Source organism: Ylistrum balloti, unplaced genomic scaffold (genome assembly GCF_031769215.1).
Source record: "Ylistrum balloti isolate Yb309-2 unplaced genomic scaffold, AGI_CSIRO_Ybal_v1 Utg369640, whole genome shotgun sequence".
NCBI classification, from domain to species: Eukaryota; Metazoa; Mollusca; class Bivalvia; order Pectinida; family Pectinidae; genus Ylistrum; species Ylistrum balloti.
This window is the reverse complement of record NW_026781901.1, coordinates 2,387,588-2,412,744: the sequence shown is the minus strand read 5'-3', so window position 1 is coordinate 2,412,744 and position 25,157 is coordinate 2,387,588. Positions and strand designations below refer to the sequence as shown.

Here is a 25,157-nt window from a genome sequence, read left to right as displayed (position 1 = left end):
GACTCATGTAGCACTTTATGAAAGATTTTGTAGTACATCTCAAGGTCATACCAATGATGTAATGTTGTGTTGCCAATCATGTGACATGTATGGGATTTCAAGTGTGATCATTTCTTGTCACATGTACCATATATTTTCACATTTATAATTTTCTGACCCATTCTTAGTGACATTATTCTCATGGTAACTTTGTTAACCATTGTCAAGAATTGTTTTTAATATCAGGGGGTCTCAACTTTTCCTCGTCATCTTTCAGCTCAACTTTTTGACGTCATCATTTGTATTATGAATTACAAGAGGCCTAGTGGCCTTGACGGTCACCTGGGATAAGCAATGTTGAATAAAAAGGTTAAAGGATAGTCATCAAGTGTCATGAAACAGAGACTGTTGACAGTTTGAGTTTGTATCCATGGTGGAATAACCAATTCTATGCTAGCATTTTGTGCTGTAAGTTGTGAATGTACTTTCATTTGTGTTTTATAGTTATGTGTATTTACAGAAGGTCCATTTGTTAACCCTAATGACCTCTTCTGTACTAGGTGCAAATCTGAATATTATAATACATAAGGAATTTGTACACATAAATGTAATGAAACATCTTAGTCCACTTCCATATTTTAATGTGTTGTGATATCACACCTGATGCATCATTAGATTATTACCTGTTTACAGGAGATAACTCTTTTGGAAGGATTTCACAATGAGAAAAAACCAAGCCTTGATAATCGTCCAGTAAAGCAAGATACATATACTACTACCTTTGCATGTTTTCAACATGTATTAACATTATGAGGGAAATACTTGTAACAAGTCCATATAAAGAAGAGACAGGCTAGACATACAATCTCTTGCCCCTTGTCACAGGTCCACATAAAGAAGAGACAGGCCAGATGTACAATATTTTGCCCCTTATCACAGGTCCACATAAAGAAGAGACAGGCTAGACATACAATCTCTTGCCCCTTGTCACAGGTCCACATAAAGAAGAGACAGGCTAGACGTACAATCCTTTGCCCCTTGTCACAGGTCCACATAAAGAGACAGGCTAGACATACAATCTCTTGCCCCTTGTCACAGGTCCACATAAAGAAGAGACAGGCCAGATGTACAATATTTTGCCCCTTATCACAGGTCCACATAAAGAAGAGACAGGCTAGGCGTACAATCTCTTGCCCCTTGTCACAGGTCCACATAAAGAGACAGACTAGACGTACAATCCTTTGCCCCTTGTCACAAGTCCACATAAAGAAGAGATAGGCTAGACATACAATCCTTTGCCCCTTGTCACAAGTCCACATATGGAAGAGAAGGGCCAGACGTACAATCTCTTGCCCCTTGTCACAGGTCCATATTAAGAGACAAACTAGACGTACAATCCTTTGCCCCTTGTCACAGGTCCACATAAAGAGACAGGCTAGACATACAATCTCTTGCCCCTTGTCACAGTCAGCGATGGTAAGTTTTAGATTTCTTCACTGTTGACTAGTTTTGCCTGTGGAGGCTTCAATGGGACAGTCGTACACTCACAATGTTTCCCTGAAACTAGTCGGCAGTAAAGAAACCTAAAACTTATCATCCCCGACTTGTTGTGTCCTACCACCTCCATAGATTTCTATTTCTCCTTGTGGGACGCCCTGCATACATTTAGCTATCCAAGCGGTGGATGACTGAACATCACTGAACTCTAAACTACAGGCGCTGGCTCTCTCTTTGGAGTTTTAAGTCCACATAAAGAGACAGGCCAGAGGTACAATCCTTTGCCCCATTGGTGTATTGATTAGTACAAACAAAGGTTAGTCTTTATAAACAACATTGACCTAGACAGTGGCTTTGTGCTCTCATGAGGGAAACTTAACCAAACATAAAACAAAACTTTTTTCAGATTTATAACAAACTTTAATGACAATATCTTATTTTTACATCAGTTATACACAATTTTACAGGTATGAGATTATCCCTTTGATATATTCACCATACCAAACCCATAAAACATGGTGCATATTGAATATGTAACCTCATTCACATAATGTAACTATATATTTACTCTCTCTCTCTCTTACCCCTCCTTCTTTCCCCCTCTCTGTCTCTTCAAAACTTATCTCTCCCAATACCTTTTACAAACAGTACATTACAAAATGAAAGTATTCACAGTTTTCAAAATAACTTCATTACGGTAGTTCGGAAATAAAACTTTAAAACCTTTAAAAGACAATTATCCTTATTTTTACAAAGTTTCTTTCAATATGTTCCAGGTTCTCATATTGCAGCAGACACACATCAACATATCCTTTCATGTCCCTAAGTTTTCTTTAATTTTTATATCAACTTCCGAGGTTAAAATGACAGGAAAATAATCTGAATATTGTACCTCACTTTTGGATCTTTTACCTTTTTCGTTTAATACATAACCACAACCTTCACTTTCAAAACTTATTTGCAATTTTTATTACGTAACATAGTTCAACAAATTTATTGCCTATATGTGAAAAAAAGGTAAAAACTAGATACCATTAAAAAGAAAATTTATAAATTTCACACTGTTTGATTCTTTGGAAAATTCAAGAAAATCGAAGGCACAATTGCAAGTCTATACACCTGAATTAAATTTACCAACTTCTTCAAAAGTTTAGCATATACGCATAATGAACTTTCTATAGAATTACTTTCATTTTGATTTAACTATCATGATATTTGATAATTCAAAAAAGTCATACTTGAAGAAAAACAGCACAAAAAAATCTGGAGACACAGGGAAATACTACTGATGAAGAATGAGAATGATTTGATGATATGATGAATATTTTAAATTAAGATGAAGTGCACTAACATGTCATGCTTAATATACAAATGACCTAATCAGCGCATATTATGTCCAAAGTTAACCTACCACAAGAGCACACAGACAGCACTGAGTTAGTAAAAAGCAGATGTAGATCAACCTCTCATGCTCTGGTTAACCCACTAACTTAATACTCATGCAAAACATGCCACACAAAACCATGGCATCAAATCAACTGAGTAAAAAAAAAGTGCATATTAAAACCTAAATAGAAGAACAGAATGATGACTAAAAGCAGTCTGTCAAATACCTACCAAAATTTCTTTGTGGGCCGGAGAAAAATATCTCCACATAAAACAGGCTTTTGCCATTCAGGAACAATTTGAAAAGTGCGTGGCATAAAAATGTCACTTTGTGACTTACTACTTATTAATCAAATGTGACAACATTTTAAAAATCTGAGAAACTTCATCCTCTAATAATCACATCATAATGGTAGTATTTCTGAAATTTATCATCCACAACATTTCCAAAATTCATCATCAAACTGAAGTTTCATATGAATATGTATGCCAAAGTCCTGAATTAAATACAGGATACTGTAACATCTCATTTTTGTGGGGAATTTCATTGCAATTTTTAAGAAAATTGTAATTTCGCTGGTATTTGATTTTGTATTCAAGAAATCAACCAATACTAAGATTCATGCCCATCTTTAACTGTTGACTAAGAATTCCCATGGAATGAATGGAAATAAAAACCCACAAAAATTAGAACATTTAACAGTAGGAGTATCAGATACAAATGAAATAAATGTTAAACATCTCCACAAATCTTTTTACAGTAGATGGCAAGGTTAAAGATGTTTAGAGCACCAAAAGCATATACAAGAGTGTGTTATATATACGAGAGTGTTATATAAACTTAGTAGTATATGTTAGGTAACTAGAAAAGTATCATAGGATAATGTATGTCACTACATCTAATATTACTGTTAAGTCTGTACTACTTTCTAAAATCATGATCACCATTTGACTAGTTTCCCTTTTGACTTCTGACACCTAAGATCTCCTCGGTGATATGTCAATTTTTTGTTCCTGTCAAGTATATCAATATAATAATGAAAGCCTCTTAAACATTACAACTTATCTGCTTTCTTCATTTATAGTAGGGCTCTTTGTATACATGATCAGGCAGGTAATAAAGTAATGTATATTGGGAAATTAGTTAATTGGTTTGGTTTTTTTTCCAAACCTAAAATTGTTCTTTTTTGTCAAAGGTACACTCCCAAAATATAAGAAAAACACATCAGCTTTGACATCAAACTTTAAACTAATCCCTTATTTTCATCCTTTCACCACACAGGTGAAAGTTGAAATTATGGCAAAAGTTTGGGAAAATAAATTATGAAATGAAAATGCATCAGTGCTAATTACAATGAACATATAATATAAAAGGAATTCAAATTTGTGGGTCACACTTGATGTTCTTGGATACTAAGTTGTACACTGTTAAATCTTCAAAAAACACAATAAAGGGTTCTACATGATAATCAGAAAATAGTGACTGGGACAAGAATATAAAAACATCATTTCATTTCTTTCCTGTTTTCCGAAGTTTTGATGGTTAGAACTGACTTTCAAACTGCTACAGTGTGAATAACATGCCAAGTGTAGGAGTTTTTGCATAATGAACAGGATACTATAATGATTTACTGTTATTCGACAAGACAGCTAGAAGAAATAATGTTGTATGATGGAAGGATATAATATACACATGCCATTACACATTGTGAAAGATTCTACTTCCACGACATGTATAAAATCATATATCTCAGGGCACCAAGTCAAATCCATCCATGCGGGACATTATTTAAAAAAAACAGACACACATGAGTGCATAAATGTGTGCATGGAAACAGACAAATACTGTGCAAGACTGAATACTGGTATTGAAAATAAACCTTATTTTATATCATTTATATGTTCACCAATCATCAACATAAGCATTGTAGAGCTTTTGTTACAATGCCAACAAAGGAAGAAATGTTGTTCTGGTGTTTTATTTTCTTTTTCTTCAGATAATGGAGGAAAATCTACGAGGTAAAACATGTCATCAGATGGTAAACCCACTATCCCAGCAGATATTTGTACCGCCATGTTAAAATCACTACACACCACCACTATAGCAGAACTTTTTAATTATGTATTTTTTGTTAAGAATTTCATCACTTATATCTGTCCATGATTTAAATATTGACACACATTCTGTAAGTCATAACTGTCATACTAGTTGTTAGTCTAAAGCAGGTCAAAAATGTTATACTTTATATATTTATCTCCCTTTTTGACTATACCACATCTAACTTATATGTTTTTAGAATTACTGTCTTAATTATCAAGTTCCTAATAGATTTCTAAATTTTTCCAATAAATATTAACTTCAACCACTACTTGCAAAACAACTTAAAACACTGACATTACCAATGGTCACCTGTTTCTGATATCAGCAACTGTCACTTGGATATTTGTGGTATCAGTAACTATCACCTGGGTGAGTATTTCGACCATACTGGGTGAGTAATTTTGAAATCATCAGCAACCACCATTAGGTACCTCTAGCAGGCAATTTTACAGACTGAGGACATCCCTTCCATATAGACATGATCTAACCCATATTGTGGAGTGAATAAAGATATCAGAACATTTATTCAGCTTAAAACTTCACGGGAGAATATGATAAAAGAAATTGTTCTTGGTAGGACAACTGTTACCAAAGAATTACATGATCCCTCATAGTTAGTATGAATAAATTCTCTTTAAAAATTCAAATTTGTAAAATCTAACAACTAAAATAATGCTGATTCTGGATAAGAAATGAATGAATGGTGTGACAAGAACATATCTATGTAAGAAAATCATGACATACCTGATATCATTGTGAATAAAATTATAACAATCGCACCTCATACTTTTTCAACGGTAACTTCTGTTTTCCTATAACAAATACTTAGCAATCATACTCATTTGCATACCAAAGAGAATCATAATATATATATTTTCATATATACAGTGTTTACCTATTGGCAGACAGTTGAATTGATCCAACAACTGTCTTATACAGTATCATACTTTTCACACCAAAAGCTTCCTGTTTCTTGTCTGTCTAAATGTACAGTGTGTGGAAAATTCAAAAGCACCGACCTGTGTGTCACAAACCATGGGCATGGGTCCAGAATAACTAGAGGGACAATCAATGTGCAATACAAATTAAAAAAAAAAATGATTAACCAGATTAAAAGAAACTTTTTTTTTGCCATAAATAATATCGGAGAAAACTATTACATGAATTTCTGATTTCTTATTGAATCTTCTCTCTAATATTTTACGATTTAAAAAGGCATCTATCAGTCAATATCTTATCACTATCCTGTATATTCAGTTATAAAATCCCAACAGTTGATCTGGACTCACGCATTATATGAAATGTGCAATCATCAACACTTAAATAATATGAACAGTGTGCAGATGGATCACTTAACAGCAAATACTAGAACAGATGAAAATTACAGCTGTGAAGTACAACCTTTCATAACAAACTGCTTAAGTACAAACAATTAAGTGTCTCCATCTAAATAACAATAACAAAACAATGGCCTCCTTTTCAGTAGGGGCTACCGGTACTGGTCCCATGGTACTATACCTCGTAAAAACTCATCAAAGTCCGGGTCAAAATTTGACATTGGGGTGAAATGTTGATAATTAATGGTATGCACTGGAGGTTGGAAAGGCTGGAAAGGAGGGAAGGAAGGTGCAGAGGATGGTGGGGTGACGGGCGACACTCGTACTCCTATGGGTGACTGCTGCGGGGAAGTATGGGTGGACCGTGGTGGTGAGGTGTGAGTGGACCGCTGAGAGTCGCTGGGAGACTGTGCCTCACTGTGACTTGACTGGGCTTCACTGTGACTGGACTGTGAACTGGGGGAACGAATGGGTGATGGTGAGCGTGAGTGCTGAAGAGGTGTGGTGGGAGCAGATAGGGGTTGTGTAGTGCTAGATGATGCCCCAGGGGAGGCAGATGCTGAAGGGGAGGTAGAGGAGGAGGACGAATTGGAACAGGGCGATGATACCAGTGGCGACTCTGTAGAGGAGATGGAGGAGGGGGCCGGTGTTGGGGAGTCGAGACTGATGACCGGCGGACTAACACACCCTGTAGATTGATACCCATGAGAGCTGGACTGGAACGTTGATGGACCATCTTCATCTGAACTGTCTTCTGTTAGATCTATCACATCCATCTTGGGTCGCTTTGTTGGCGATTCTGAAGAAATTTTATTTTGAACAATCAAAATCAAAGAAACATTTTATACAACAAGGGACATCAGAGAATTTTGTTCCACACTCAAAACATTGAAATATCTGACGTAAAAGAAGCTGGACATTTTGTGATTTTCGCTAAAGTATTTCTTTAGAGCTAACATAAATTTGATATCTAACTACATACCTTATTTAGTTGCTTAAGTACTTGCTGAGAAAATGATCTAACCATGCTGGATAAGGATAAAGATGGAAAAGTGGCTTCTTTGTTCAATCAAGAAAAAAATTTATCAAGCTTTTTTATTGGTTGATGCATCAAAGGTTTGAATAAATACTTATAAAATTAATAACTGGATTCAGGTAATAAGAGGGTTTTTTTTTTTTTTTTTTTTGCAAACATTGGAAAATATTTATTAAATTTACTTGTTAAAACAATAAATGCTGCAGTGAATACCATGTTCAACACTAATTTTACCTGAAGTATCTGCCACTACAGTTGCGGCAGGCTTTTTGACAACAGGACTAGGAATCACATGTGTTTCTTTGTTGCGTTGCAGATGGCACCAGTTGCCATCCTCTGTAAACTGAATCTCATCATCTGTGGCCTGTTTAAGGATCTCCACAAACAATCTGAAGAGTAAATAAAGAATAAAGAACGTATTTCTGGGACAAAACTTCAAACTCTCCATCTCCTAGTCCTTTTCACTGGGTGATGCGTGTGAGCATGATTCAAATCTGTCGACGGATCAGGAGATACCATATACACAAAGTGGCTGTCTGCCATGGTGAAGGTCAAATCCATATGGTCTCTGGAAGAATCATTTTCTTTTAACAAGATGAAGGGTGTAACGTTTCAAAATGGGACAAAATGTTGCATTGTGACAAAAAAGTTTTTGTTCAATTATCTCCCCATTATTAGCCATCTGCATATTCATTTTTTACGTCAAATGCACATTTTTTATACATATTAATAAGATATCACACTTACCCATCAATAAATAGTTTATGAAAAGGTGCAATTTTATCACAAACAGGACACATCCAAGTTGGTTTCTTTTCATTCATCATCAGGAAAGTGATGGCATCAAACGTTTGTAGATGTGTACATGAGCTTGCTCGTATCGGTATCGTTATTCTCATCTTTCCAAGCTAAATTTGGAGAGATAAAATATTTTAATGAAGTGTTTCATATGTGTACAAGAACCCTATTATAGTAGTATCATTGTTTCCATCTTTCTCTACATCAATACAGAGTAATTTGGGTTTATAGGGGTTTTTATATAACGATTATTTTTAATCTTTCTAGTGTAACTTCACAACTGCCAAAATCTGCATCTTTTGGATAACAAGTGGTCACCCTTACTACTCACTCATTATGCTAAAAATGTCATTTCACATTGAGACATGGACATTCTCAACTACACAGCCAAAGAAGCTAGCTGATAAACAGCCAATATGACGAACCATGACAACTGTAAGATATCACAATCTTGTATTATATGCACAGATTAGTATATGTATAGATCATTTTATTTGTCTTCCTTTTTAATATAGGGATCAAGTCTGGGACCTCTGGCTTACTAGTCTTATGAGAAATGACTGGCGACGAAGGGAAGATCTTTCCAGCTGAACTAAATATCAAGCACTAACTTTCAAGTTTTGCAGAAGTAAAATTTGTATCAATTTGCATTCCGAAATTCTGAATTACCTGTGTAAAATTCAACACACATAGCCTTATTTTGAAAGTGGCAGGAAGCCATTCCCAGCTGCTAATTTGGCCACAACAAGAAAGCTTGTCGTAAAGTGTATTAGCCTCATCTCTCCAGCATCAAGGAGCCAAGTACCAGTGCTTATACCAAATTGATTCCCCCTTCACCTAAGAATGCTTCAGATCAAATTTAGTGGAAATCAAATCATTCTTACACAAGAAATAGGATTGGGCCCTGCCCCTCCAGACCTAGGGTACTGTGAACTATGGTCTATACAAAACTGATTTCACTTGACCTATGAATGCTTCAGATCAAATTTGGTCACAATCCAATCATTCCTGCAAAAGGACTAGGATTTTAAAGAATTTCCTTTATTGGGCCCTGCCCCTCCAGACCAGGGGGCCATGGCGAACTTTTATACAATAGAATACTATTCATCAAATGCTACTTTAGACCAAATTTGTTAATATTCCGTTCATTTCTACAGGAGTAGGATTTTTAATAACTTACAGAAAAAATTTGCTTCATTTCCCATATTGAGCTCTGCCCCTCTCTATCCAAGTGGCTGAGACCAACTGTTTATACAAAATTATTTCCCTTCACCGAAATATGCTACAGATCCAATTCAGGCAACATCCATTTAGTTGTACAGGAGAAGGAGGAGATTAAAGAATTTGCAAAATTTCCTCTTTTGTGCCCAGCACCTCAGATCCCAGGGGACCAACAACCCACCACTTTAACAAATCTCTTCCCCTTCCCACCAAGGATGCTTCTTGCCAAATTTGGTCCAAATCCCCTTAGCCATATACAACCAGTAGGAAATGTTGACAGATGGAAGATGACAGACACAACAGTACGGTATCAGCTAACCAATCCTTCAGACCTGGTGAACTAAAAACTGTCCTCTTCACTGAATAACACATTTAAGAAACATACTACAGCTCTATGTACTGTACACAACAGATTCAGGACATACTACGTGTTAATGCTAAACACACGTTACTATATCCAATGTTACTATGAAATTCAGTGATTATTACCGACAATTTTGCTTCAATCTCAAAAAGTCTTCCAGGAAGTATTTATCAGCGTTACACAATGAAGCAGTTAATAGCAGTCTTATTTCTCCAATCTTATCATAAACCAGATAGATTAGAGTAAGTCAGTATGTATATTGGTAGTAAATAGCAAATCTGTTACACTCACTGGACAAAGTAAGGATACACGTAGACTAGTCGTTGCTATTTCACTGTCTTGGTCATGAGCCAATTTTTCTTTTACTGTAAAAAAAAAAACACAGGAAAAAATTGTTTAATTAATTTGCTTGCAAGATCTGAAATTGTTATTCAAATGCATAAAATCTTATTTTTCAAAGTTCATGAAGCATTTTCTTTTTACTCCAAGAAGCAGACTTATCAGGAAGATTCTGTCATGACATCTTAGCTGGATCTAGACATTAGATACAACTCTACAATGTAGTCTAGTTTGGAATTTACAAATACAATGAACAATGGTGCTGTAACTCTGTAAAACCCTTGTTGCAACACAATGCAAGAGATTTACATGCAGCCTATACAGTTTCCCAGATATGAACTGCAAATCCTTTGTGACCAGACTTTAAACTAAGCCACTGAAGCATGAAATGTGTTGTATTTTTCAACTTATAAGCCATATCAGTATATAAGTCGCAGAGCCAGTTTTTAGAGTTTTTTTTCCGATTTGATCCACATATAAACCACACCCAAATATAAGCCACACCCTTTCTTACAAAGTGGTAACTGTTACAATGACCAATGTTAGTTTATATAACAGACAATGGAGGGCAATTTATCATGATCGTCAGTGAAACATCTTACAAAAATGTTGACTGAAATAAATGAATTATACATAGTTAATCCTTGATTTTACTGATGTATTTAAAAAAAAATAGCAAGTAACGAACTCGTCTGGCTTGGGTGCCTTCACAGATTGTCTATGCTCAGATATAGGGCCTGAGGTTATGTACGTGTACTAAACAATCTCTCCCTCAGTGTCTACACTGTTAAATATTAATGAAGATCCTTGCATGCTGAACAAATTCTTGTAGCCCAGTATTATTGCTTCATGTAAGTTACACAAAGTCTTTTGTATCGTAAACAAGCATGGCAGTCATTCTAGAATTTGACCCATACCCCGATAACTATCGATCCCAAGACGCAAAAGGCTATTGTAAACTTCCTTTATTGTATGAAGTAACAGCAAAAGTCCAGATGATATTATTGATGGGCAGGTACTCATTAAAAAACCTCAGTACCATCTCATACTAGTGTACTGGTACGCTTCCTGTTTCTTTATTTGTTTTGTTTTTTTTTTACATCATCCTGCCGGGATTTTTTTTGTCCATAGATATGCCACAAGTACATAAGACGCATGCCTGAATCGCGAAGAGAAAGGTGTGGCTTATAGTCGGGTAAATACAGTAGGTCAAATTCAGCATGTGTCTAGCTTACTTAAGGCTCTGGTGTGGTCAGCATGCCGGCTCCCAAACTGTTTCAGTCGCTGTAGTAAAGTATCTGATGACAGCCGCTTCACTAAATATATTGCAACACAGTACCCCTGCAAAACAAGAATAGTCTTCAACAAACACCACGCTTCAAATGATTTTGATAAATAACAGTACAAATGTAAACAAATTTATTACCTGATCCAATGGTAGATCACTCGTTTCATCTTTCCTCTAAGTTATTTGTTACATTGACAATAACTTCCGGAATGCTTGCTAGTGGCTAACTTTAATGTCCGAGGACAATCAAGATGTGATATGCACAATGAAGACAATACTGAACAACAAAACTTTTTTCATGAGTTCTTGAGAAATGACAGTAACAAATTTCTAGTGATGAAATCCAGCTTGGCTGATAGCAGCCATTTTTAATATTTCATCAAACTCAACATGTAGCACTGAACACGTTAGATATACCAGTAAACAATGGAAATTTCAACACTTATCACTTATTTACTTTTTCAAGTTGGATTTCTTGCCTATTTTTCATCTCTGAAATGAAACCTATTTATTTTGAGAACTATCATATTTATGTCTCACCAAAGATTTTCTTCTCAAAACCAGGAATAGTGATTAACTTCTCCACAGAAATGAGTTTTGAATGAGCACTTGTATTGTGTTTTCGTTGTACACGCATATCATTTAAACTCAGCGAGAGTAAAAATTTAGCAAATTGATATCTACAGACAAGACATTTACCCTATTGAAGTCAGTGGCCCATGAAATTTCCACCTGGTTTGCCATTGTGGGAGAGAGTCGACACTGAGGTGTGATGTCTACAGGTCTACCAGGTCTCTTGGGCTCTACACCTGGTTTGGTCGTTGGAATGGGGTTCTACAATACAACATATCGATAGCTCCATCTATTATATCATATTAATGACATCTATTTAGATACTTTTACAGACTAGAAAATGATTGTAAGTCATAAATGCCCCTGCTCTAATGCAATAACAGATAATTTTTTTATTTTGCCGAAGTTGTGAATTGTAACCTTTGACCCTTTAACCTTGATCGATTACCACAGTAATATGATTATTGTTGATACAGAAATCTATGGAATAAATATCTTTGACCAGATTCTCCAATTTTTCAACTCTGAATAGAAAATTGTATTTTATATGCTATACATTTCAGCATATGAGTATATGAAAACAGTTGTACACTCTTTGTCTATTTAGGGTTGCACTTACCGGCAATGGTGCCATTTTACCATTGATTCGCACACAAATATTTGGCGGAAAGTTATCATCCTGTTCACAGGTTGTTTCTAACAAACTAAACCTACAAATCAAATATAAAGGTTATACACAACATAAAATTGTCAGGGGTACAAATCACTGTTTATTTCCCTATTTCTGTAAGAATCATTTTATTCCAATCTATTATTCAAGAACATTTCATGATCTGTTTTAGATTTCCTATATCTTAACAGCTTTATACATTTTATCATGTGTACTCACCTGAGTTGTATTTGTGTGATGAATTCATACTTAGCACCTGGTCTGAAATCTCTGCAAGAGGAAAATCATCAAACCATCTTGAATCAGTTAAAACTTTGACCAACTTCATCAGTATTTAAGTTTCAGAATATATCCAGAAATAAGACAATTACTCTCACAACTAAGGGCTCAAACACAGTCTAGTGAAAACAAATTCATCTATTGTATAGTATGTTTAGAAATGAAGGTATTTTTATCTCTTGCTAATTTAAAATCAAGATTGTGGTCATCTGAATAAGAATCTAACAATCAACAACACACATGTATAATTCTCACTTTAATTACAAAAAGGACATTTTAGTCCACTATAATGTTGTTAGCTAACCATCATACTTTGCTTGGGTCATTACACTAGGCAGACACTAGACAGAAGTCCACTATTGCTTGGGTCATTTCACTAGGCAGACACTAGGCAGAAGTCCACTATTGCTTGGATCATTACACTAGGCAGACACTAGGCAGAAGTCCACTATTGCTTGGGTCATTACACTAGGCAGACACTAGACAGAAGTCCACTATTGCTTGGGTCATTACACTAGGCAGATACTAGACAGAAGATCACTATTGCTTGGGTCATTACACTAGGCAGACACTAGACAGAAGTCCACTATTGCTTGGGTTATTACACTAGGCTGACACTAGACAGAAGTCCACTATTGATTGGGTCATTACACTAGGCAGATACTAGACAGAAGACCACTATTGCTTGGGTCATTACACTAGGCAGACACTAGACAGAAGTCCACTATTGCTTGGATCATTACACTAGACAGACACTAGGCAGAAGTCCACTATTGCTTGGGTCATTACACTAGACAGACACTAGACAGAAGTCCACTATTGCTTGGGTCATTACACTAGGCAGACACTAGACAGAAGATCACTATTGCTTGGGTCATTACACTAGGCAGACACTAGACAGAAGATCACTATTGCTTGGGTCATTACACTAGGCAGACACTAGACAGAAGTCCACTATTGATTGGGTCATTACACTAGACAGACACTAGACAGAAGTCCACTATTGGTTGGGTCATTACACTAGACAGACACTAGACAGAAGTCCACTATTGCTTGGGTCATTACACTAGACAGACACTAGACAGAAGTCCACTATTGTTTGGGTCATTACACTAGACAGACACTAGACAGAAGTCCACTATTGCTTGGATCATTACACTAGACAGACACTAGACAGAAGTCCACTATTGCTTGGGTCATTACACTAGGTAGACACTAGACAGACACTAGACAGAAGTCCATTATTGCTTGGGTCATTACACTAGACAGATACTGGACAGACACTAGACAGACACTAGACAGAAGTCCACTATTGCTTGGGTCATTACACTAGATAGACACTAGACAGAAGTCCACTATTGCTTGGGTCATTACACTAGACAGACACTAGACAGAAGTCCACTATTGCTTGGGTCATTACACTAGGCAGACACTAGACAGACACTAGACAGAAGTCCACTACTGCTTGGGTCATTACACTAGACAGACACTAGACAGAAGTCCACTATTGCTTGGGTCATTACACTAGGCAGACACTAGACAGAAGTCCACTATTGCTTGGGTCATTACACTAGACAGACACTAGGCAGAAGTCCACTATTGCTTGGGTCATTACACTAGACAGACACTAGACAGAAATCCACTATTGCTTGGGTCATTACACTAGGCAGACACTAGACAGAAGATCACTATTGCTTGGGTCATTACACTAGACAGACACTAGACAGAAGTCCACTATTGCTTGGGTCATTACACTAGACAGAAGTCCACTATTGCTTGGGTCATTACACTAGGCAGACATTAGACAGAAGTCCACAATAATTTTATAAGTTAACCATCATAGTTTGCTTGGGTCATTCCACTAGGCAGACACTAGACAGAAGTCCACTATTGCTTGGGTCATTCCACTAGGCAGACACTAGACAGAAGTGGTAAGTTTAAGGTAAGCATTCTTGGTATATAACATTGAAAGCTTCTGTGATCTCGGTATGAACCAGAGATAAAATCATACCTGGACATGGCGATATCTTGTGCTTGTTGTGGTGTTAAATGAAAATTGAAATGTGTTTCCTGGAACTTTGATGTCCCTCTTGGCACTGGAAAGAAAGCATAAAATACCATTTTAAATCTTTCCAATTCTTTAAATTTGACTAAATTCTGAGTTTTATGGAGATGTACTTTTAAAAAACTATGGCAAAAAATCAAGCAGCTACTGTTTTCAGGACCCCTGCACTTTCATCACAGCTAATTCATAACCAGTACCAACTACTTGAATGAAAACTAACCCCATTATAGTAAATGAATTTGGTGATCTTTACAGCTCAGAATTATCATGCTATGTTGGGCCTTTCACTAGTATGCGTATGTTATAACTTGTAAAATTTCAGTTCCTGAACAAAAAGCTGAAGTATCTACTAAGTTTTACCAGGATACTATGTTTTATCACAAATAATAGCTCAGAATTATGCTCGCTCCTATCCCGAGGCCAGTCACCAGCTCACCACATGTAAACTTAATGACTTGTACACAGGAATAACAGCCCACATCTCTGGCTGTTTTCAGGACCCCTGCACTTTCATCACAGCTAATACACATTTATTCCCACTACGCTGACATCAATGCTGATGAGATTTTTCACCTCTATTCAGCTTAAACTGAGAAATCTCCAACATGTTTCAAAGAAGTCTGATGGGCTATTAGCATTTTTCAACTCTTAATACGAATGTGAATGATTTTTTAAAATTTATTTTCATTAACGATGGATGTGCTACCTATTTTTTGAAATTATTCATAAATAATAGGACTGCTTTTCTTTATAATAATGAAACTACATCTTCATACCAAGACTTGTGGGCTTCATGAGTTCTGTAATACAGTCGTAGAAAGGGAGATGTTTGAGACGCACATCTGGATGTACAGGAATCCCCATTGTGCTGGGCTGTTCAACCATTCGTTGTGCCGTAGAGTAGTCCATCGGCCGAGAACCTACAGCAGACAGAATACAACCTCCATCCTAATAACAACAAAATCTAATGCTCTTTACTTGTTAGCATAATTATACAACAAATTGAAAAGGACTTCTTTATCAATTAACAATTGTGTGGCTGATAGCTAAAACATGACAAAAGTCAAGGATTTGTGTAACAACATCATGTCCAACTATTCATTAACTAGCCACTTCTTTTCATTATTTACTAGCATTTTTAATCATGCCAAGAAAAACAGCAAAAAACAAAGCTCCCAACTGTTTATCCAATCTACATGTTATTGTGTGGTATGATTAATGGTGTCTATCATCAGAAAGATATACGAGTTATTTCTGATGAGACTTGTTGTTTGCTGTGTTTGAAGACAGTCTTACTCCCTTGATACTACACAGGATAATGGATAATGCATCAGTCAAAGTAATCACCTCTGTATCTTGGACCTTCTGATTTGACTGCAAATAAAAGAAAATCACTGAGCCGTACAGTCGCTATCCAGGGACAAACACAATCCTACACTACAACAGTGTTCTCTCCACATTGGCTAACACAGGATAAAGTACAATCTTTGAATGTCCAGGACTCCAGGCTTTGGTCTATTCCAGTAAAACACTTAACAATGACCTTGTTAGAGGTACCAATCCTTCATAGATGGCATCAATCCTAACACAGAACTATTAGGCAGGAAGTTCGAAATGCAGCAATTTTTTGTTTTATTTTTGTTTTATGTTTTGTACTATCAGTTCTTCAAATTTGACTTTCCATGTTTGATGGAAACAAAAAAAATAAGGTTTCTTGTTCCTCCTCAATTAAATATGGTTTACACTGTGGTATAAGAATGAAGTGAGAACACTATTATGTAGTCCAAGCTAACATGAACGAATGGCCAAATTCTGTCTGCAATCAGATCAGGTGGTCCACACATGCTCTGTACCTTCATGGTATCAGTCAAATAAGCACAAATACAAATGTATGATGTGATTGTGATCAAAAACGTGTATTACATTCAAAAATTATTTCATAATTCATTGGGATGTCATAAAAGTAAAATTCTATTTTTTATACATCTGATCTTTTATCCTTCAATTTCTCATCAATATATTTTGTTTTGTGCATTTGACTGCTACCTTCATTGATAGGTACCAAATAGTTTTAATTAGGTTAGCTGTTATAGAGTAAACAGATTTTAAAAAGTAATGTGATATAACTTCCTATCAATATAATATAAATATTGCCTCTTATTTATCCAAGTGTGATGTATATAAACACATTGAAAGTAATTTTCACATTGTCCGGTTTAAAACATTGTTAAAAAAGTGCACAAATGACCAAGTCTTTGGTAAGCATTAGTGCTTTCAGTATTCATCTTCTGATGCTCAACAATAAATACTATACATCTCTCACATTTGTGTCTAGCTTCATAATTAAGAACAAAATCTCCCTGAAGATCTTTAAATGCTGGTATTGCAGCTGCTAGAGCAACATGTCCAGATTATTGTTGTTTACTTAGGTAATGATAGTGGTGTATTAAAGACTATAGTAACAATCAGCAATTATACCTACATTCACTTGTATTCTTCAACGAAGAGACAGTGTTTTCTCAAATTTTAATTTAATTTGTATAAATGTAATTTTAAAGGCCTTTCTCATCTTTTGTGTATTTCTCAGAAATACTAACTCATCAGACAATCCTTGCATCCAAAACGATGTATCAAACATAGCTTTAATTCCAATTCATTGCAAATGTGTAGGTTTTAGAACACCCTATAGAAAGTACACTACTCCAGTGAACAAAACTAATTTACTCCCAATTCAACAGCTCCATTTCAGCTTTCTGACCAAGTAAATCACATTTTATTTTAAGAAGCACTGAACATTACTTCTTTCCAAATGGAAAAGTTATATTGATTCCTAATAATTACTTTACAGATGATTTTCTTTTCGTTTTGAAATTTCAATATTTTGATAGTGTATAACGAAAATAATTGCTGTTGGCCAAGAAAATCTGCAACTGAAATTCCAGAAATTGAAGCTATCAATCAGGAAAGTTTAATAAACAAATGTTTATGTGCATGACCAAATTTAAAACAAGTTTAGATTAACACATGCAAACAAAATATTAAAACAGAGTTACTGATAATGGCATTAGATATAAACTGTTAAAAATTTCATTATCCAATAGTGATTAATCAGGCACATATGATGTACTTGGCAGTTTAGTACAAAAGTGTCAATGCAAGCCACACATAGCCAAAAGCATGTAAGCTGTATTTCCTGACATTGTTACTAAATATAGTCTGAAACAGCCCGTTTTTATCTTATACATAATTATCCCATTTACACTTGTGAAATGAAGGGTATACAAACAAAATTATATGCACAGATATCACGAACCTTACAATGCACCCCCTCCCTCCTCCCACAACACAAAAGAAAAGGGGGGGGGGGGATCTACAAATGTAGGAATGTTGACTAATGACCAGTCATTTCAGATTTAACCAGGGCCTTGTTATCTAAATATAAAACAAACTATGCAAAAATATTTTTTTAAGATCATTTGAATTCAGTATCTTTTTTTTTTTTTACACATGCTATAGCTGGTTATTCAGAAATAAACACTGGGTATCAAGATAAAACTTTTCAGAACATAAACATGTGCAGTGAACAAGACCTGTGTCCCTTGTATACCTGGTGATTTCATATTAGGGTACTCTCTGCAGCTATCTACTGGGTCAGGGGCTGTTTACACAAAGATAATGCAAACTTTACTAAACGTTCCAACAAAATGTACATGCACTATTTGGCCATTGTAAATGTAACATTCCATTAAGTCATATTTTATACAAAATACTGTAAAGCATGTCTACCATAGACAAATAGAGTTCATAAGTATCTTCAAACATATTAAGCAGTAGCACAAGTTCCCAATCAGGGCATTTATTTCCATAATACAAATTTGGTCAAATGATTTGTAAGTTTGATAACAGGTACTCGTATTTTAGCCCATCAGTTACTTACCATTTGAGCCATGGCCACCGTATATGTTATACCCGCCTAGAAAATACAACAGGTAGTAAAGTTTACATACCCAAAACAAATCATTTATTTATTATTGTTAGTAAAGTTAGTCTGTTAATTGCAGTACCCTGACTTTAATTGTAATGCTTTATAATAGACTACTTATTACACAAGCTGCAAATATTGCACCTAAAATCAACTTTGTGCATGTGATTTTTAAATTTCTGTCAATTTATTTAATCTATTTCATAAATTCAAATCATATATCAAAGGATTAGACCCTTTCTTTCTGTCCTTGAACATTACAAATGTATCTATGACATTGAAAACATCTATTCTAATATAAAAAACTTGATTTTAAACATATATGACCAAAGTCACACTAGCCATCAATAATATCAAAAGGAAGGGGAGATAAATGTTCAAGAAGGGGAGATAATGTTCAATTATAGATACTTGTATCTTGAGAACATTTTTTCTTTTAAGAATTATTTACAAATTAACTTAACATTCAGTTTTATAGCACATATATCCATCTTGAACTTTCAATACCATTTTAGTTTTGCACTTGTATCAGGTATTTCCAATAAACACACAAGTAAAACATTTAGCCTATTTCTATTACAAAAGTACACCAATTATCTAACAATCCAAGTTGTCAAATTCCCAGATCCTATCATGCATTGACCTAGCTTTTAAGAGAGCAAAGAAAATATGGTAGCAAATACATGATGCTGGAGAGCTACAGATTTACCCCTGCCACTCAGCTTTAAATGAGTAATTTTTGATTGTGTGACCTCCAACTATTACCAATCATACAAGGTACAAGTATCATCTTAAAGTGATAAGCAGGAGTTCCAAAAGCAGCCACAAAGTTACATGCAAGTAAAGCAACAACAGGCATTACTACAGCTACAGAGACAATATACACTGCAACAACACTGCACGAGATTGTCAAATTTAGCAATTTCAACCAAAAAAATCCATCTAGATTGATTAAATAAATAATTCATTATTTCAACCCTAAATGTATTATAAAATGTTCCTTTGAGTGGAGGTTCTAAAATGGCTTGTATTATATACTGTGTATGCAAGTCACCAAGAGACACAACTAGTGTTGAAAGATCAATTCTTAAATGACGCTTGATACAGATAAGGTACATGTATGTTATAAATGTTGACACAAACTGCAAGTAAAACATGTACACTTGTGTCACAAACAACCCATAAAGATATTCCTGTGAGTGTAAATCATGATCTCCATGGAAAATATACTACAACAAACAAGGAATAAATAGTGTAGAACACCAGCAGTGATAGAAGGGAACTAATGGGAAAACATGCTCATCTCTAATTGTATTTAAAATTGTATACCATGTGGTTGAGTATTTTCTTATTTAGCAGAAATTTATTAATTCATTATCATTCTTTTACTGACTACCAATGTGTAATACTGGATGTACAACTAAAAAATAAGGATGAAATAATGCCACAATCTGTAAGTTTCAAATTTAATCCATGTGGATGTTTCCTAATTCAAAGTGAAAACTATCAAATTCTTGATAAACATAACTAAAATTCCAAAACTTAACAAAACATATGCCAATAACATTGGCGTCAAATATGTCTAATATTTAAACTAAATCTTGGAAGTATGCATTTCTATCTCAGGAAGTAAACTTTGCTCAATATGACTGCAGAAATTTAAATATGCAAAAAATACTTCATTACCATATTTATTTCTTTTAATCACACAAATATAGGTTCAATAGTACTGAAGCAACAGAAGCTGTATTGATACACCATTATAGATAATCAAGGAAAAGCAGTGTGTTAGGATCACAATTCTTACCTGAAAGACCTTCATCCTCAGATCGCCCAGGAACTTTCCGTCTGCTCGAAGAAAAAATTTGACTGCATGCAATGAATAAAGTAGTCTGTCCAAAACTGATCATTGATAGTGGTACTTATCTTAAGGGAAAACTTTTTTCAATAAAAAATGTGAATATTTGGAATAATTTACCTTTAACATTGTTACAGCATCTAATATAAATGCCTTCAAAAACAAACTAGATAACTATTGGCGGAAACAGGAACTTTTCTATAGCTATAGCAAGCTACAACAGTCACAATAACCTACTAAATATCAGGAGTCTGATAATGAGAACTCCATCAGAAGTCCTGAATCAGAAACAAACTTACAACAGATCAGATAAATTCTGACAGAAAATTATATAAATATTTTGTTAAAAACAAGTCAAAGTTAATAATTGGACTTTAAAATGTCACTGTATAATTCATTTTGATAAAAATCTAATTCCACATCTTTTTTAAAATTGAATGCATCAGAAAATTCAAATTGGATAAAAAGAATATTCTAATTTGATTTTGTAATGTTCTGCATAAATGAACTGTTGTAAAGCAGCATTTTTATAGAATAACATGCTTCTTTCAATACTCTGACAACAAGTATATATCATAGATACTGTTATACATATCTCGAGCACTATGGGAGACAAATCTCCATGGAAACGGAAGTGCCTTGCTATTTCTTTTTATTAGGTAGGAAACTGGCTGACCTCTAACTAGATTCAATTGCTGTATATTTTCCTGAAGTAAAATTCAGACATTTCCCTTGCTTTTCTTATAATTTAGTTTCAAGCTTGTTTTCCTACTCAAAATATATTGTATGTCCATTGTATTAGTAATGTTATTGAATAAATATTAGTTTTATATAGATTTTCAATAATCATCAAAGAAGCAGTCAGTGATGCTTTCTTGTATCTCCTGTTTCAAACACTAGTTCTGAGATTTATCCAAGACAAAATCAGCATGTTTTGACTTGTCTGATGTCTGAACCATATTAAATGGCATAAAACTTAATCTGCAAAACAGTCAGAGATGCTGACTGCTGAACCTGTGCATCCAGTGATTTTGAGCATTAAATTCACCTGTTTACTAGGGTAAAGGACATTGCAAAACCAATCATTTGTGCCAAATAAAAGACTCCTTACATTCAGTACTATACTGTAACAATCGACCACTATACATTCAGAATTCACCCACCACTTGGGTTTAAATCTTCTCTTACACTTTCCTTGTGTGCATTGTCGTTAAAAGTATTCCTTCCAAACAACATAGATTCATGATACCGTGAAAACATCTCAACATTGATAAACATGAAACAGAAACTGCAATAAATATTACACATGTGACAGCGATGTCACTTATTGACTATATGTGTTTTTAACACCATGAGCACAGAATTATATATAGACTGTCTATCGCATAAAATCAAAGGCTTGAATAGTTGATAAACAATTTATGTAATAGGATAGGTGTTTCATCACTAGGTAACTGTTGTAAATATTGGATGAATGAATGGCGTCAATATTGTTTTGATTTGAAAAAATATTTACTATTCATAATTCAACATATTTTACAAAACTGGCCAAACTTTTACCACACATGTCTGGTGGTAAGACAGTTTGGTAAACACTGAAGATTTCAAAACTTTTTGATTGTAAAATACTATTCCAACTGATCTCAAATAAATTACAATAATTTTTTTGTAGATTTAAGCTAGACAATCTGAGTATAACATGCCAAGATGATCTTGATTTATTTACTTACTTGTACAATTCTCGTATTTTGATCTGTATGGGGACTGAAGCTCCTTTTTGAACCAGTTGTATTGCTCTTTGTAACAGTTCTTGCTTCCGACCAGTTTTATTTCTACCTGCATATCCGAGTAAAACTTGTAGTTCAGACACCCTGAAGCTCATTACCATATGCTGTAAATGAAAACTATATATTTTACAACTGCAAAATAACAATAATAACCATGAAAATACCGATTTTAGAATTCAGTCTTAAAAAAAACACCGAAATTCATAGTCACCATTAACATCCAAAAATTTAAAACATGGAAAATCGTAATTAAAAAACTTTTTGCTTCTTTTATCTTTTTTTACACTAATATACTGCAGATAACCTGATAATCATAGTTAGAACAGCAGCAAATCAAAATTACCATAATTTTCTTATATATAACCTATGACTCATACAGCAATACAATTATCACCTGAAATTTTATAAATGGTGTGTTTTGGGTGAATAGCTTAAAAAATATGAAACAAAATAAGACCTTCTGACTGTACAGATTCATGTGTACCAGAGCCTGCAACATATTCAAGTAAACAATTATCAATTTATCATGAACTGAATGTAATTATCTACAAATAAATATTCACTAAAATGGATAAAATATAAAATATCCAAATATTTCTTCTGAATATAAATTTATTTTCAGTTAAATTTTTAGACATCGAATTGTAAAATTGTTCCTAAAATTGATCACATATTCATTTTTCAGATTTGTTGTAACAGTCTATCATCAATCCTGAAGGATCACAATCAGCATGAGGTTTCAACCAACGAATAACACTGCAATAATGACTACTAGTACATAATGCATACTGATTACATCACAGATTTAAACAGGAAAATCATGATAACTAATCAGCATCTGTTGTAGTGAATTATCAAAATTTCCCACTCAGAAAGTACAAGTACAGCATTCAAATATCAGAGTCCCAAAAATCACTGCTAATACAAAATCTTTTCAATATTCTTCTCACTCAACAACTGTCAAGTATCTGCAAGTATAATGAGTATGCTATAAGGTAAAATTTCTACCAATTTAAAATTTTGCTAAAATAAGTTTACCAGTTGTTTATTATCAATCTGAATAAATCATAACTTAATCCCTGTTTTGTAGCAACCAGAATTTTTACAGAACAAGAGCATAAATCAAGAAATGATTTTAATCACAATGTTTACTATTAGCCAATAGATCTATGATAATCATCTTTTGCATGTATTGGACAATTATTTTACCATTGTATAAGATCAGGGGGCTATTGTACTAAAATGAGGCAAAAAAAATGTGAGGACTTAAATCCCTGATCACACCAACAGCGACACAGAGTAAAATGCAAATAGTTAAAGGGCCATACTATTGTTGTTAAAAACTAAAAATTTTCAATATTTATGGTTGATTGCATGGGCATACAGTTACATTTCATCACCTTTACTTTTTTAAAAACAAGTGCCAAATAAAGAAATGGAAATAACAAAATGCTTATGTCATACTTCTTAAAACCATCTTTTTTCCTCGTCATGAATATTATTCAGTTCTGGCAATGTTAATCAAATATGCAATTAAGACAAAAAGATTTTTTTCTTCTTTTTCAGCAAACTGGTTTTAGGACAGAAACATTTTTCTGTCTTCTTTTTTTTTCAACTAACTTATACAATTTGGGAACATTTTCAAACCAAATGACCCATGACATGTTTAAAATTTATGGTCACTTTTTTTATATCAACTTCTCCAAAAAATACAAATTTAATATGTCAGATTTTCAAATCAGAAATAAAATATATGACGTACTCAAGAATGGATATGTCACAATGGCATTGATGCCATAAAGTACTTTCTAAATGTAAATTACAAAAAGTTACAAAAAAATAACACCCATTCAAATGATAAAACAGTGTATTTTAGTTTCATTATGGTTTCACACTGATACATACTGAAATCATAAAATATATTGTAAAACATTCACAAGACCAATTTACAGGATAACATTTATGAGGTGTAGTCTTTCCATCCTACAGAGGCACTTGACCAAATAAAAACATGTTATGGTAGACATATTCACTGTATCACAATTTCAAACAAAACAGTAAGTAACTGCGTCGTTAATATCGTTTCAGAAATATTATCTACAAAAACAATCATGTTGACCTACTTTCCATGCACAGTTACGTCCCTTTGGTTTTTCTCTGAACAAAAAAAAATGCGAGGGCTTTGCCTCCACTTCGACTTTTAAACCTCCAAATAATGTACTTTATGACAATTTTGACCATCTCAATCACAGTAACACCAATCAAGTTTGATATAAACTTTATAAATAAACACATATATACATCCCACGGCTATTTTGAAAGAAGTGAGACCAATTTAAGCATGATCCTCGAAATGAGGTCACGGTTTCTCTCAAAAAGAGCCTATTTCATCGATATTCAATCGTCGCTCTGATATTCCTTTGACTCTTATAAGCAATGAAATGAATGACAGGTGTTCGAACCTCTTTCTGCTCTGATAATTTCACACTGAAATATATATGACTGTCATACATAAGAAATATTCGATAATATTCTGACTGAAGACTTGCCTTGAGCTCAGAAGCGTCCGCCATTGTTGCTTTGTGATGCGCATGCTC

At 34.3% G+C, this 25,157-nt stretch overlaps 1 protein-coding gene across 2 annotated transcripts; it reads right to left on the bottom strand.

Annotated features, from left to right (window-relative positions):
- Positions 1-1,873: 1,873 nt before the first annotated feature.
- On the bottom strand, positions 1,874-25,133 carry LOC132553670 (E3 SUMO-protein ligase PIAS2-like). Of its 2 annotated transcripts, none has more exons than XM_060217932.1 (15): positions 25,110-25,133; positions 22,504-22,664; positions 20,723-20,784; positions 18,871-18,906; positions 16,281-16,307; positions 15,710-15,853; positions 14,880-14,964; positions 12,809-12,859; positions 12,539-12,629; positions 12,046-12,180; positions 11,294-11,399; positions 10,011-10,084; positions 8,084-8,244; positions 7,571-7,725; positions 1,874-7,099 (listed from the first exon to the last, which is right to left on the bottom strand). In XM_060217932.1, the coding sequence occupies exons 1-15, from the start codon at positions 25,131-25,133 to the stop codon at positions 6,453-6,455; spliced, it is 1,959 nt and encodes a 652-aa protein (XP_060073915.1). In that variant the 3' UTR covers positions 1,874-6,452. The 2 variants fall into 2 exon arrangements, with proteins under 2 accessions (XP_060073915.1, XP_060073921.1); XM_060217938.1 differs by having other exon boundaries at positions 20,723-20,763.
- Positions 25,134-25,157: the final 24 nt, after the last annotated feature.

Coding starts and splice junctions, on each gene's coding strand:
- LOC132553670 (XM_060217932.1), bottom strand. CDS start 25,133: ATGGCGGACGCTTCTGAGCTCAAG. Junction 12,860..14,879: donor CAAGATATCGCCATGTCCAG/GTATGATTTTAT, acceptor TTCCTCTTGCAG/AGATTTCAGACCAGGTGCTA. Junction 10,085..11,293: donor TGACCACACCAGAGCCTTAA/GTAAGCTAGACA, acceptor TTTTTTTTACAG/TAAAAGAAAAATTGGCTCAT.